The sequence below is a fragment of the Octodon degus genome, unplaced genomic scaffold (assembly GCF_000260255.1).
Source record: "Octodon degus isolate 3935 unplaced genomic scaffold, OctDeg1.0 scaffold00005, whole genome shotgun sequence".
NCBI classification, from domain to species: domain Eukaryota; kingdom Metazoa; phylum Chordata; class Mammalia; order Rodentia; family Octodontidae; genus Octodon; species Octodon degus.
Window position 1 is genome coordinate 8,303,837 of NW_004524581.1, and position 12,570 is coordinate 8,316,406.

At 44.9% G+C, this 12,570-nt stretch overlaps 2 protein-coding genes and 1 long non-coding RNA gene across 4 annotated transcripts in view; 2 read left to right on the forward strand and 1 right to left on the reverse strand.

Moving 5' to 3' along the window:
* The window catches only part of Ipmk (inositol polyphosphate multikinase), a 70,833-nt gene extending 59,733 nt beyond the window's left edge, over nt 1-11,100 (reverse strand). The window contains exon 1 of one of the 2 annotated variants that reach the window (XM_023722462.1): nt 10,641-11,077. In XM_023722462.1, the coding sequence (XP_023578230.1) occupies nt 10,641-10,830 (190 nt within the window). In that variant the 5' untranslated portion in view covers nt 10,831-11,077. Of the gene's footprint in view, nt 1-10,640 lie in introns of both variants that reach the window. The other variant, XM_004623949.1, reaches the window with a different exon arrangement.
* Nucleotides 11,101-11,920: 820 nt separating this feature from the next.
* Cisd1 (CDGSH iron sulfur domain 1) overlaps nt 11,921-12,570 on the forward strand; it is a 19,323-nt gene continuing 18,673 nt past the window's right edge. Inside the window, exon 1 of the mRNA XM_004623950.2 lies at nt 11,921-12,124. Coding sequence (XP_004624007.1) covers nt 12,094-12,124 — 31 coding nt within the window. The 5' untranslated portion in view covers nt 11,921-12,093. The remainder of the gene's footprint in view (nt 12,125-12,570) is intronic.
* Nucleotides 12,297-12,570, forward strand: part of LOC111818627 — a 7,378-nt gene continuing 7,104 nt past the window's right edge. Inside the window, exon 1 of the long non-coding RNA XR_002822577.1 lies at nt 12,297-12,421. This is a non-coding gene — a long non-coding RNA (uncharacterized LOC111818627). The remainder of the gene's footprint in view (nt 12,422-12,570) is intronic.

Genomic DNA, 12,570 nt, shown 5'->3' on the forward strand with positions numbered 1-12,570 from the left:
AATTATTGAAACTCTCCTACTAATTTGACTTGAAACTATCTCATTGCTATTTCTTTCTCAATAAAATTATGGAAAAAAATGAATAAAATTAAGCTTAAAAAAAAAAAAAAGATTAGGGGGCCAGGGAGATAGCTGAACAGCCTAAGGGCCTGCTTAGGCAAGCTCAGGGACCAGGGTTCACTCCCCTGCACCATATGCCACACCAGCCCCGTCACTTGGGCTTTCTGAGCCAGCTGACTGAGTCCAGGTGTGGTGCTGCACACCTATAATCCCAGCCCTGGGAAGGCTGAAAACAGGAGGATTACTACAAGTCTGAGCTGCACGGTGAAACCCTGTACCAAATACATAATTTAAAAAAAAAAGAAAGAAATTCTAGCAAAAAGAAACTTTAGGAGTCAAGTGGAAATAGCAGAAATAAAAATACATAGTAATGAGGGCCAGCCAGATAGCTCAGTGGATTAAAGCGCCTGCTTAGGCAGATGTAGGGATGAGTTTCAATACCCAGCATGCTGTGCCAGCCCCCCCCCCCCAGGGTGTGCTGAGACCACAACTGAGACTGGGCACCTGTAATCCCAGCACTTGGGAGGCTGAAAGGAGGAGAATCACTACAAGTCCGATCTGTTAGTGAGACTCCGTACTACATATATAAAAAAATATTAAAACAAAAAACATAGTAACAGGGACAAAAAATGCTTTCTAGGCCAGATGTGGTGGTGCACAGCTGTAATCCCAGCACTTGGTGGCTGAAGCAGAAATACCACCACGAGTTCAAGGCACCCTGGGCTACACAGTGAGTTTAAAACCAACCTGAACTGTAGAGCAAGATACTGTCCCAAAAAGCGAAACAAAAAGGGAATGCTTTCTTGGGTCTCATCAGGAGGCGCCATACAGTCAAGAAAAGAATCAGAGAATGGGATGTCGGGAAGAGTGAGCAAGGGGGGTGGGGGGTGAAAAATTCAAAAGAAAGCACTGCAGGTCTGTGGGATAATACCAAATGGTCTACAATAACTAAAGCATATCATTAGAATCCCAGAAAAACATGAAGGACACAATAATGTGGACTGCAGCATTACTCAAAACATCAGTGAATAAATGGATGATGGTGAAAACTCAGTGAATTCAAAGGTACTAGGATCAATAAACCTCTAGTTAGATGGATCAAAAAGAAAACATAATTATTAGGGAAAAAAAGACATCCTACAAACATTAAAAGGATAAGAAAATTAATTTCATATTAATAAATGAAACAAGCTGGGTATGGAGGTGCACGCCTGTAATCTCAGTACTTAGGAAACTGAGGCAGGATTGCTGGGAGTTGGAGACCAGCCTGGGCTGCAAAGTGAGCTCAAGGCTAGCCTGAACTGCATAGTGAAACCCTACCTCAAAAAAATGGGGAAAGTGCCTGCTTAAGCAGAGCGCAGAGGCCGGGTTCAATCCCCAGCCTATCTTGCTGGCCCTGCCCCGTGGGCGCACTGAGACTACAATTGAGGCTAAGCGTGGTGGCACACCCTCTGGAATCCCAGCACTTGGGAGGCTGAAAACAGGAGAATCACTAAGAGTCCAAGTCTGACGTACGTAGTGAGACCCTGTACTAAATATATAACCAAAAAAAAAAAAAAAAAAAAAAAAGAGGGGAAAAGCAACAACTCAGATGAACAAATTACTTTAGCTACAATTCTTTAAAGTGATGTAACAAATCTGAATTGCTGCCTGCTAAAACTATTTAATTATAATTAACCCCACACACAAATACAGATCCAAATGGTTTTATTTGTGAATGCTATCAAGCTAAACAATTATTAAACAAGCCAAAAAGCAATTTTCCCAGATTTACCAGAAAATAGGAAAGTATCAATTCACAAATTTTTTCTAACTTTTTAAAAGTTCAACAAGTAAGAAATTTATAGATCATGATCTGAAATGAACACTCACAAAATATTTTTAACAAAACACTAGTAAACCTAAACCAACAGTATCTACAAGATAATTTATCATGCCCATGTATATTCAATTCCAGGAATACAAAATTAATTTAAATAACTGAAAGATGATAGTAACATTTTGGGAAGACAAGAGTTCTCAATGAGGAAGAAGAGAGACACAAAAATAAAATGAGGGGGGCTTGCGAGTTAGTTGAGTGGTTTAAGTACCTGCTTGGGCAAACTCATTCAGGCCCAGGGGACCATGGTTCTATCCCCAGTTCCACTTGTCTCACCAGACGCACCCTTAGGCAGCCTGAGAACCAAAAAACAATCCTTCTCAATTTTGGGCCAGCTAAATATAGCTCAGCGGATTAAAGTGCAGGGGCCAGGAGTTCATTCCCCAGGGCCTGCCATGCTGGCCCCATCCCTGGGATGTGCTGAGACAGCAATTGAGACTAGGCATAGTGGTGCGCGCCTGTAATCCCAGCACTTGGGAGGCTTACAGCCAGATCACTAGGAGTGATCACTAGGAGTCCAATCTAGTAGTGAGACCCTGAACACACTGTAGACCCTTCCCTAAAACTACAAAAAAATAATTAAAATAAAATAAAAATGAGGAAAAATGAAGAACTACATGGTGTTAGATAAAAGTTACAGGTTTGGAGAGCCTGGCATGTAGCTCAGTGGTAGAGAGTTTGTCTCACATGTCCGGGCCTGAGTTCAAGTCCCAGCCCTGCAAATAAATACATACTAGGTATGGAATGGTAGGTACAGCTCAGTGGCAGACAGCATACTTAGCTTGTGGAAGCTCTTGAGTTCAATCCCCAAACACATGCATGTGTGTACACACAACCATGCTGGGCTAAATTACAGGCATGAGTATGAACTCAAACTGTTAAGAATATAAAATTATATATATTTTTTTCCTTCCTTTTTTTTTTTGGCAGTACCTGGGACTGAACTCAGAACCTTTCACTTGCCAGGCAGGTGCTTATGCCATGAAGCATGGTCAATGCCTGAAAATGAAAAATGCTACAAAAGAAAAAAAAGTAAAACAGACAGTCGCAGTCCTAAGTCAGACACCATCAGCATTAAAAACAGGAGCAATAATAATGGATAATTTTTTTAAATGGATATTGGTATAAGTTTGAAAAAAATCAGCTAACATTCTGATAAAGAATAAGGGAAACTTAACCTTGATGTAGAATGCTACCTAAAGCAAGAGAATCAGAATAGATTTCTGTTTTCAACTACTACAGTACTGAATTTGTCAAATACTGTACCACCAATAAATGCTTAACCCCTGGATGTAAAGTATGATGAGGAACAAGAGAGCAACAGTCTAGAAGGGTCCTCCCAGGTTATCAATCACAATAGTGAAAGTGGTAACTTTATAGCAAAAAAAACCTGGCAGACGGTGATCAAAGCTGTGTCAACAACAATGCAACCAACATCTTATGACTTGTGACAGGCTGCTTTGAGAAAATCCGTAACTCATACAGGAGTCTTACCAATCAGTAATTACCTGAATCTAACAATGATGAAACAGACAATATGCAAAGGATATTCTAAAATGTCATAAGCCTAAAACTCAATTTCCACAGTTAAAAAATAAAGGGGGGGGCACTGCTCCAAAAGGCAACTATTCCCAACAGCTCAGTGCAGTGTATGAAGGCAGAAGGGGAGATACGCTGTATATCAGATTATTTCTTGGTCTTTTATCTAAGATCATGATGCACTTGTTCCATCATTTCTGGAACAATGGCAAAACCCAAATATATACTCATTTTGATCATTTTATCATGGCTAGGCAGAAAATAGTTCCATTTTTAGGAGTTCCACAATGATGGACAAGGAGTCATGATGTCTGTAATTGTTTTGTTTTGGGGTTTTTTTTCGGTACCAGGGATTGAACTCGGGACCTTGTGTTTGCTAGGTAGGCACTTATTCTACTGAACTATCTTATCTCCCTGGCCCCTTGTAATTTATTCTTAAAGGCTCTACAAAAATCATCATCTACCAAAAAGTAAATGGCAAAATACTAGTAATTGGTAAACCTAGATGAATGCTATATATTGGCTCACTGCACTATTCTGGCAACTTTTCTATAGATTTTTTTCTAAGGTTCGGGGTTTTTTTGGGGTTTTTTTTGTATTTTAGGGAAGGGTCTAAAGGGTGTTCAGGGTCTCAGTACTAGATCCAGACTCGTAATGATTCGCCTGTTTACAGCCTCCCAAGTGATGAGATTACTGGCACGTGCCACCACACCCAGCCTCAATTGCCATCTCAGCACACCCCTGGGGCAGGGCCAGCACTTGGGAGGCCCAAGGATTGAACCCTCAGCCCCTGTGCCTGCTTGCAGGTGCTTTAATCCACTGAACTATTTGGCCAGCCCTCTCTAAAGGTTCTTTTAAAAGGCAATAAATTACAGAATCATTAGATACTGAGAGGAAGTTTAGCAATCTACATTGAACACTGTAACAAGAGAACCTAAAGACTAAAAGGGAAAGCTGTGAGCTGTTCAGGCACTAAAAGCTCCAGGTTCTGAAGCAATCAGCTCTCACCAACACGATGTATATATCCAAAACAATGCCAAACAAAATCTCATCAGGTTTCTCTGAAAATGTGACAAGTTGCTTTAAAAACTTACATAGAAATGCAAAGGGTCAGAAAAAGTCAAGACAATCTTCAAAAAGAAAGTAGATGTTTACTTTATTTTTGATCAAGACTTACAGCAACATGAATCAAGACAATGAGGCATGGGGCTGGCAAGATAGCTCAGCGGCCTAAAGTGCCTGCTTTGGCAAAACTTAGGCAGGCGCAGGGGACAGCAGTTCATCCCCAGCACCACATACCATTCCAGCCCCACCCTCAGGGCAGGCTGAGCCAGCAAAAAAGAGACAATGAGGCATTCTCACCAGGATAAATAAATACATGACAATAAATTAAAAGGCCAAAAGCAAATCCAGGAAGCTAACTGAATAAACAGTGGTACAAAGGCACAATGGAGTAGCACTGAGCTATAAAAAAATATGCAGGAACTCTATGAACTGATACATGTTGATTTCTAAGATACACTGTTCAGTTTTAAAAATAAAGTGGAAAACCACACATAGCACACTTCCTCATGTGTCAGAAAGATGAATTAATAAAACTTCTATATACTGGCTTATTGTGAAAAAGAAAAAAAGGTGAATCAGACAGAAATAGAAGTGGTCACCTACAAGGGGTACTAAGGAATCGGGTGTGCTGATAGGAAAATGATACTTAGCTTGGCATGGTGGCACATGCTTATAATCCCAGCATTAGGGAGGCTGAGACAGGAAGATCAATGCAAGTCCAACCACCCTGGGCTACAAAGTGAGCTCAAGGCTAGCCTAAACTGCATAGCAAGACCTTGTCTCAAAATGATCAAATTTAAAAAAAAAAAAAAAAAGAAAGATACTTGTTGCCAGGGTTGGTGGTGCATCCTTGTAATCTCAGCGCTCTGGAGGCTAAAGAGGATCACTGCGAGTTCAAGACCAGCATACACTACATAGTGAGACTGTCTCAAACACCTACCTCCCAAAAGTGATACTTGTGATACTTTTCTCTAAAGTTTTGATTTTTGGAAGCCTGTTCATTTGTAAGCATTCAAATACGTCATTAAATAAAAAAGGGAAAAAAGGAAACTGAATTTAAACAGAAAAAAATGAGTGGAAGTGTTTCAAATAGAAAATGTTGCTGTAAATAGTGGTGGTACAATCCAAAGAACTGAATAGTTTCCTAGTACATTTCCTCAGTATAAGGAAATCTTATGTTGAGTTCTTCATTCTAGGTTTGTTTTCTGTAGAAGTATGGCTGTAAAAGTTCTGAAAACTATAGATCGAAAAAAATAATAAAGGAGTCAGGCTTCTCACTGTGGAGGAAAGGAAATACAAACCAAGAATCCAACAAGCGAAGACTCCAGTTAGAATGAAACTGGAAGTATGAGAGTGATTTCTAAAGTATTTGTCCATTAATTACATCCATCCACTGAGAACACGTGGAAGCACTGATGGCCACTATTAGTAGGTATGACCACACATGGCACCCAGATCTTAGTTTCTAAAAGCTACCATTTCCCACTAAAAAGGAACCAGGGTTCCTTAGACAAATGGCTAACTCAACAGCTGGGGGGGAGAAAAGAAATTTAAAATAATGCCTAGGGAGGAGAGGGGAAGGCTGCTACCTATGAGCAAATATAGATCACTGGGAGCATCAAACTAAGCTTTGTGATCGCTTCTGACACATGTTATAAAGTAGGAGTCCATGCATCCCAACTGGTAAGAGCATTAACAAGGATAGCAATAAAAGAAGGGTTATTTCTTATAGCAAGTATCATCCATAGGAAATCCAGAGGTATGCCAAATCTCTGCCAAGTCTAGAATAAAGTTTGATGAGAACCTGAGCATCTTCATGATCCTAGGTATCTCCCCAAATTTATTAACTATGTACTTAATAAACCAGACCACACTTGGACCAGATAACCAAAATAAACCACTAATACAGGTCAGATGGACCCTGTAGGCTCCTCAATGGTGTGTGTGTGTGTGCAGGGTCTCACTACAGAGCTGGAACTCATAGTGACACTACTGTTTTGAGCCTCCCCAGTGCTGAGACTACAGGCATGTGGGACTCAGCAGCCAGCTCAGAGTGCCCTTGGGTGGGCCGGCACTCAATGTATCTTTTATTTTTTTTTTCTTCTTTTTCTTTTCTTCTTTTTTTTTTTTTTTTTTTTGGTGGAACCGGGCATTGAACTCAGGTCTTTGTGCTTGCCAGGCAAGTGCTTATTCTACTGAGCCATCTCCCCAGCCCCTCTATGCATCTTTTAAAAGACACCTTTCTATGGTGTCCCAGCCAGAAATACATCAACTGGATTTCATAAGGCCCATCAGAAAGTCAAAGTGAAGAAGATTTCATCAAGTTAGTAACCTTTATTCTTCAAAATGACACTATCTGCCAGCCAGATAGCTCAGTGCATTAAAGTGCCTACTTAGGCAGGCGCGACGACTGGGGTTCCATCCCCAGTGTGCCCTGCCAGCCCTTCTCCTGGGGTGCACTGAGACAGCAACTGAGGCTGGGCATCAAGCTGCACGCCTGTAATCCCAACACTTGGGAGGCTGAAAACAGGAGGATCACTAGTCTGATCTGTGTAGTGAGACCCTGTAGAACCTGTACTAAATACATTTTTTTTTTTTAAAAAAACGACACTATCATATGAGAGATGGGCTAAGGGTGCATTACAAATTAAAGGAGTTTAACAAACATAACTGCCTGCTATAGATGATGTGAACTGGATTCTGTTGAGAAAAACAAACTCCATAAAAGACATCATATGAATAGCTAAACGAGAATATAAGCTGTAGATTAAAATTCTGCATCACTGTTACATTTCTCATGCTTAATAAATATATGGCATAATAAATAATATGGCTACAGAAGAGAATACCTCTGTTCTTAGGAACTACATACTGAAGTCACTGTATATGTGGCAGAATGTATGTAACTCACATACAGTTCAGGAAAACCTACACAGATACAAAAATAATAAAATAAATTTGACAAAATATTAAGTTCTCTCTAGTGTTCAGAACTTTTCTGGAAGTCAACCAATTTCAGTAACAACAACCCAGTAAGACAAACTAATTGTGGTTCTTCTATAACATTTTCAGTTTATGCTCATTTTAGTCAGCTTTGGGAGCTTAACAGCTATTATACTTTCATGAAACCTATAGAAACAAGTGAGCACTATGGATAGCACCCTACAACATACAAGAATATTTAACATAATATATAACAGGAAAAAAAAAAAGGTAAAAAATCCACCACTAAAGAAAAGTTAAGCAAATTTTGGTTCATCTACTCTGGATACATAACACAGTTTTTAAGAATTTAGCACAGTTTCCAACCTACTCAATAGCTTTGCTTAATAATTGTTTGACTTTATGACAGTGCAAAAGCAATGGGGAATCAGTAGAAATCACACTACAAATTTTGAATTTTTCACCTTTTCCCAGTTGATAACACACAGTTTAACACTCCTATGATGCTGAGAGTGGAGGCAAACCAAGCCCCAAGGCGGTCATGAGGACCACAGGCTAACAACGTACGCTATACTGCTGTGCTTCATTTACAGCAGGTTAGGAGCTTTGTTTTGTTTTAGGTTAGAAATATTAAAGGCACTTTCAATTTACAATAATTTTATCAAGATGTAAGTGTATGGTAAGCTAATTCATAAAAGCTATGTACTATACTATGTAATAGACAAAAAGGTGCTGATGTACCTATCTGTATGAAAAACCACATTTAACGTTTTTATGTGCCCAGAAACAAAAGTCTAAGAGGAAACTGTTATTAGTGATGGACCTTGAGAGAAAGAAAACAGGGAAAAGGCATTATTTAAATTGAATTATTTTCCTAAAAGACCATGTAGTATTTTCAAAACCGGAAACTGTGTTCTTAAAACTAAGACTTCAACGTACTTCGATGTCTGATTTCACTAGAGAACATAAAATTATAACTCTGATATCAGAAATGCTAACGTACCCTGTTACTTAGCTATAACAAAATGTATTTTTCTATTTAAGCACCTTTATTTCATCAAGTTTCATGTCTTTCTCCTGTGTGTGTGTGGGTGTGTGGGTGTGTGCGCCCGCGCGCATGTGCGTCTGCACACCATTGGAGATTAAACCCAGAACCTTTTCAATGAGCCTTAAGTCACTAAGATGCCCAGGCTGGGCTTGAACATGTGATCTTCCTGCCTCAGCCTCCCAGATGTTGGCACTAACAAAAGCAACAATCCTTTTATGAAAATAGGTACGATATCAATTCTGAAATGAAAAGCATTGCTTAAGCACAGTAATGACGAGAAAAAAAACCCAGGCAATGTCTTTAACAAAGTGGACTGAGAATTGCTTAGTTGACAAACCAAAGTCTGAGCTAAACAATGTACATTAAACTGTAAATGCTTATGACAGTGGAGAGACATAAATTGCTGAACTCTGAACTGTTAATCAATTTGCTGTGTATTTTACAAACAAGGGTAGATTATCAGAATTCAGGTTCTTTTACAGTACTAACAATATATGTAGAATTGTGCAGATATATGAGAATCTAAATGAACAAATATTAGACTGAAGCATTATATTCGGAGGATGTAAAACTGTCCGTCAAAAACCCTTATGAAAATGAAAACAAGGTTTATTTTTATAGTAAATGTAATAATACAATTAAGGACTATTTTCTCTGAAATCTAAATTACTCCTTTAATTAGGCAATTTGGGTGACAAATTAAGCACCTCCCCGTAAAGCCACATTGAGAGAACGGCTGTAATGAATCAAAGATAACACCATTATTCAAAGTAATGGTGAACAGGGTCACCATTACTTTGATAAGCATCCCTAACGCAGCTGACAGTTACAACAGATACTGCTCTTACTCATTTTGGTATATTCTCCTTCGCACAGAGGTCAATCTCTACACTATTAAGAAAGGATTATTACAATTGATTAATGTATAACCACGCCTTTATTAAGTGACTGCATTTTCAAACTCTCATTACTAAGTGTGACGCCAAAGAGGAAATGTCTCCGAGAAGTACCGTGGGCTGCGGTGTTTCCTAATTCAGTGTACTCAAAGGCTGTCAATTTCCCTCTTTCAACATTTCCTGACCGTCACAGTCTCAGTCTGTGTACTTCCAACCAGCACAATACAGGCTGGAAAACACGGCCAAATATTCAGGGAAAACCCAAGTCACGCAAAGTAAGCTGCCTGAAGCTCCAGGCTTGTCACTTAAACCAGGCTTGGCCTTGCTTACCGTATCTCAAAACGTCAGTACTTCCTTACCAGTACAAACCTGAATCATCTTACCAGTAAAATAAATCCTCTGTAGTGGGTGACCCGGGTCAAAGATCTACAATCCCCACACACTCATCCGTCAGAACCTTCACGTAATCGTGGCCAAGGAACCTCCGAACAAACCAGAATTACACCTCCTAAACGGAGGCCCCGCGTTGTGCTTTAAAAGTCGTGAATTCGGTGAATGTATTACAAAGGCCATGAAAACAGTCTTACTGAGATAAAAGGGAAAATGTGTTGTATCTGTGTAACATTCTAGTACAATAGCAGGGTGTGTTTCTTACCAAGGTCCGAGGTTCTACACTAGTGGAACACCACGCCTCCCAGGGAAATCCAGGAGACACCAGAAATCCTCCCCGAAGGGCAGGGAGAGATCCGGACAAACTACGACCCCCCCCCGCCCAAACCTCGCGTTTTCTTTCCCTCCAGCTATGCAGCTGCACCCCGCAGAGAAACTAATTTAGAATCATCTGCATTTCATTCCTTTCTTTTGCAATAGCTGCCCGCCTATAATAAACAGACCTTGAGCTCCAGGGAAAATTTACTTCCCTATCCAGTAAAAATAAAAGTTCCCTATTTTTACGAAGAATGCTGTCTCCAATCAACACCGAACCCCCTGCGGAGACAAGGCACGCCACTCTCCACCTCCCCAGCCGCAAAAGCTGGCGCCCCGCACCCTGGAAGCCGCCCCACTTTCGACCCTCCAAGCCCGGGCCGCGAGGCCGGGCTGCGGCGCGCAGTCCCGGGCTGCCCAGCGGGGACGCGAGCGCAGCGCTGCCTCGGCCGCCCAGGGGCTCCGCAGGCGAAGGGGCGCCGAGCCCCGCGCCAGCCTCACTCACCCACTTTGTCCTTCCCGTACATGTGCCCGGCCACCTGATGCGAGAGGGGCACGCAGCCGTTGAGGAAACGCAGCCTGCCGCCCGCTGGTTGCGGGGTGCCCTCGGGAGCGGCGTCGCCAGCCGGCGGGCTCCGCATTTCGGGGGTGCCGGGCGCCTCGAGCCGGAGCGGGGACGGAGGCTCCATGGCCATAGCGGAGAGCACTAGGGGGAGCGGCGGCGGCAGGAGAAACGGCGAAGGGAGGGGGCGCCCGGGAAGCCGGGGGTCGCTCAAGCTCGGCCGCCAGGAGGCCCGGGGGTTCCCGCGGCCGCTGCCAGCTGTGGCCCGGGGAGGGGGCCCATGGCGCCGCGGAGGCGCGGACGCTCCCTGCCCAACTCCCGGCGGAGAGAGGCTCCCGGATCCCGCCCGGCACTGCCCAGGAGACCAGTCCCGGCCGGCGGCTGCGCCCCGCACTCCTAGCCGGACGGCGACGGCGGCCCCACCTCCCGAGCCCCGCCCCCTCCCGCCGTGCTCCAGGCCGCGTCAGCGCCGCCGCTTCCGACTGCGCGCCCAGCCGAGCGCACTGAGCATGCGCAGGAGCGGGCTGGGACCCCGGCGGGCGCGCTCGGAGAGCCTCGGGCCCGCAGGTGTGAGCGCTGCAGGTACTGGAGAGCTGGGGCGGCCGGGCGCAGGGCGGGAGCTCAGGCGGCTCCAGAGCGTGCCTCTGGTCAGCTCCTCCCGAAAGCTGTCCCCACCCTGAGCTCGCCGGAAAACAGAAACCAATTTAGGGGAGCGCTGTGGGGAGGCGGAAGATAATCCTAATAGTTTGGTCTGGTTTTGGAGAAAAGCATGTTTTTGTAAGAACTGGTCTCCTGCTCCGGCCTCCATCGTCTCGAGCTCGACGGCCCAAATTCCAGGGTGGCTGACTGGGACCGAGGCGCGCACCCCGAGCGGCGGAGGGGCGCGGCTGGGATCTGCTTGATTCCCGTGTGCATCGCCGGGAACCTGTGGAACCTAAACCTATGCTTGGGTGGAATTAGACGAGAGGCGAACAAGAAGACTTTAGCGCTGTCTTAGATCGCTGGCTAAGGATCCTACTGACAACCAGCCTTCTCCCCGCGGAAAGCCGCACACCTGGGCGAAAGGGAACACCTGGCCCGCCAGCCCGTTCCCAGAGCTCCGCCCCTCGTAGTTGCGCAGACTCAGTCGCTACCTCCAAACCGCCCCGCCCCGCCCCGCCCTCCGCGGCTGTCAAAATCCGGGCCGCACTTCCTCAAGGCCCGGCTCACAGCTCTGCGCATGCTCGCCCCTCACGGGGCGGGTCGCACCCACGTGCGCCCAGCCTGCCGCGGCGCCTGCGCGGTAGCGACCCGGCGTCGGCGCCCTTAGGCCGCTTTTGGTGCCGAGAGACCCGCCGTGCGCGCGAGGCCCTTAGTGCTCTGCGTCCTGTGCACACGCCTTGCGAGCGACGGCGCCATGGGGCTGACTTCCAATTCCAGCATGCGAGGTGAGAGGGCCTGGAAGCTCGCGAGGCAGGCGGCCTACGCGCCGGTGGCAACGGCCGCGGCTCCCCTGAGCTGTTACCGTACCGCTGTCCTGGCCGCGCCTCCGGTCCGGTGACCTTGAGGTGCCGAAGGGCGCGCTTGGTTCCGGGCTGAGCGGGAAAGGGGGAGGTCGAGGTGTGGGTGAGGGTGATCCGTCGCCGGTGTGAGTGGCAGAGGCCGTGTGGAGGGTGACTTCCCTGCTCTGGTCCGCGTTCCCGGGACCAGCCCGCCCCGAAGACCGAATAATGGCTCTGCTGCAGGTTTTTCCGTTCACCTCAAAACGCTTCAGCGCCCTCAATTCGCAGGACCGGGGGTGGAGGGGAATGAGGCAAAACAATAAAAGAAGTCGCCCTTTTATGTTAAAATCAACGTGGAACCGGAAAGTCAATTTTCTGCGTTCCTGAGTAGT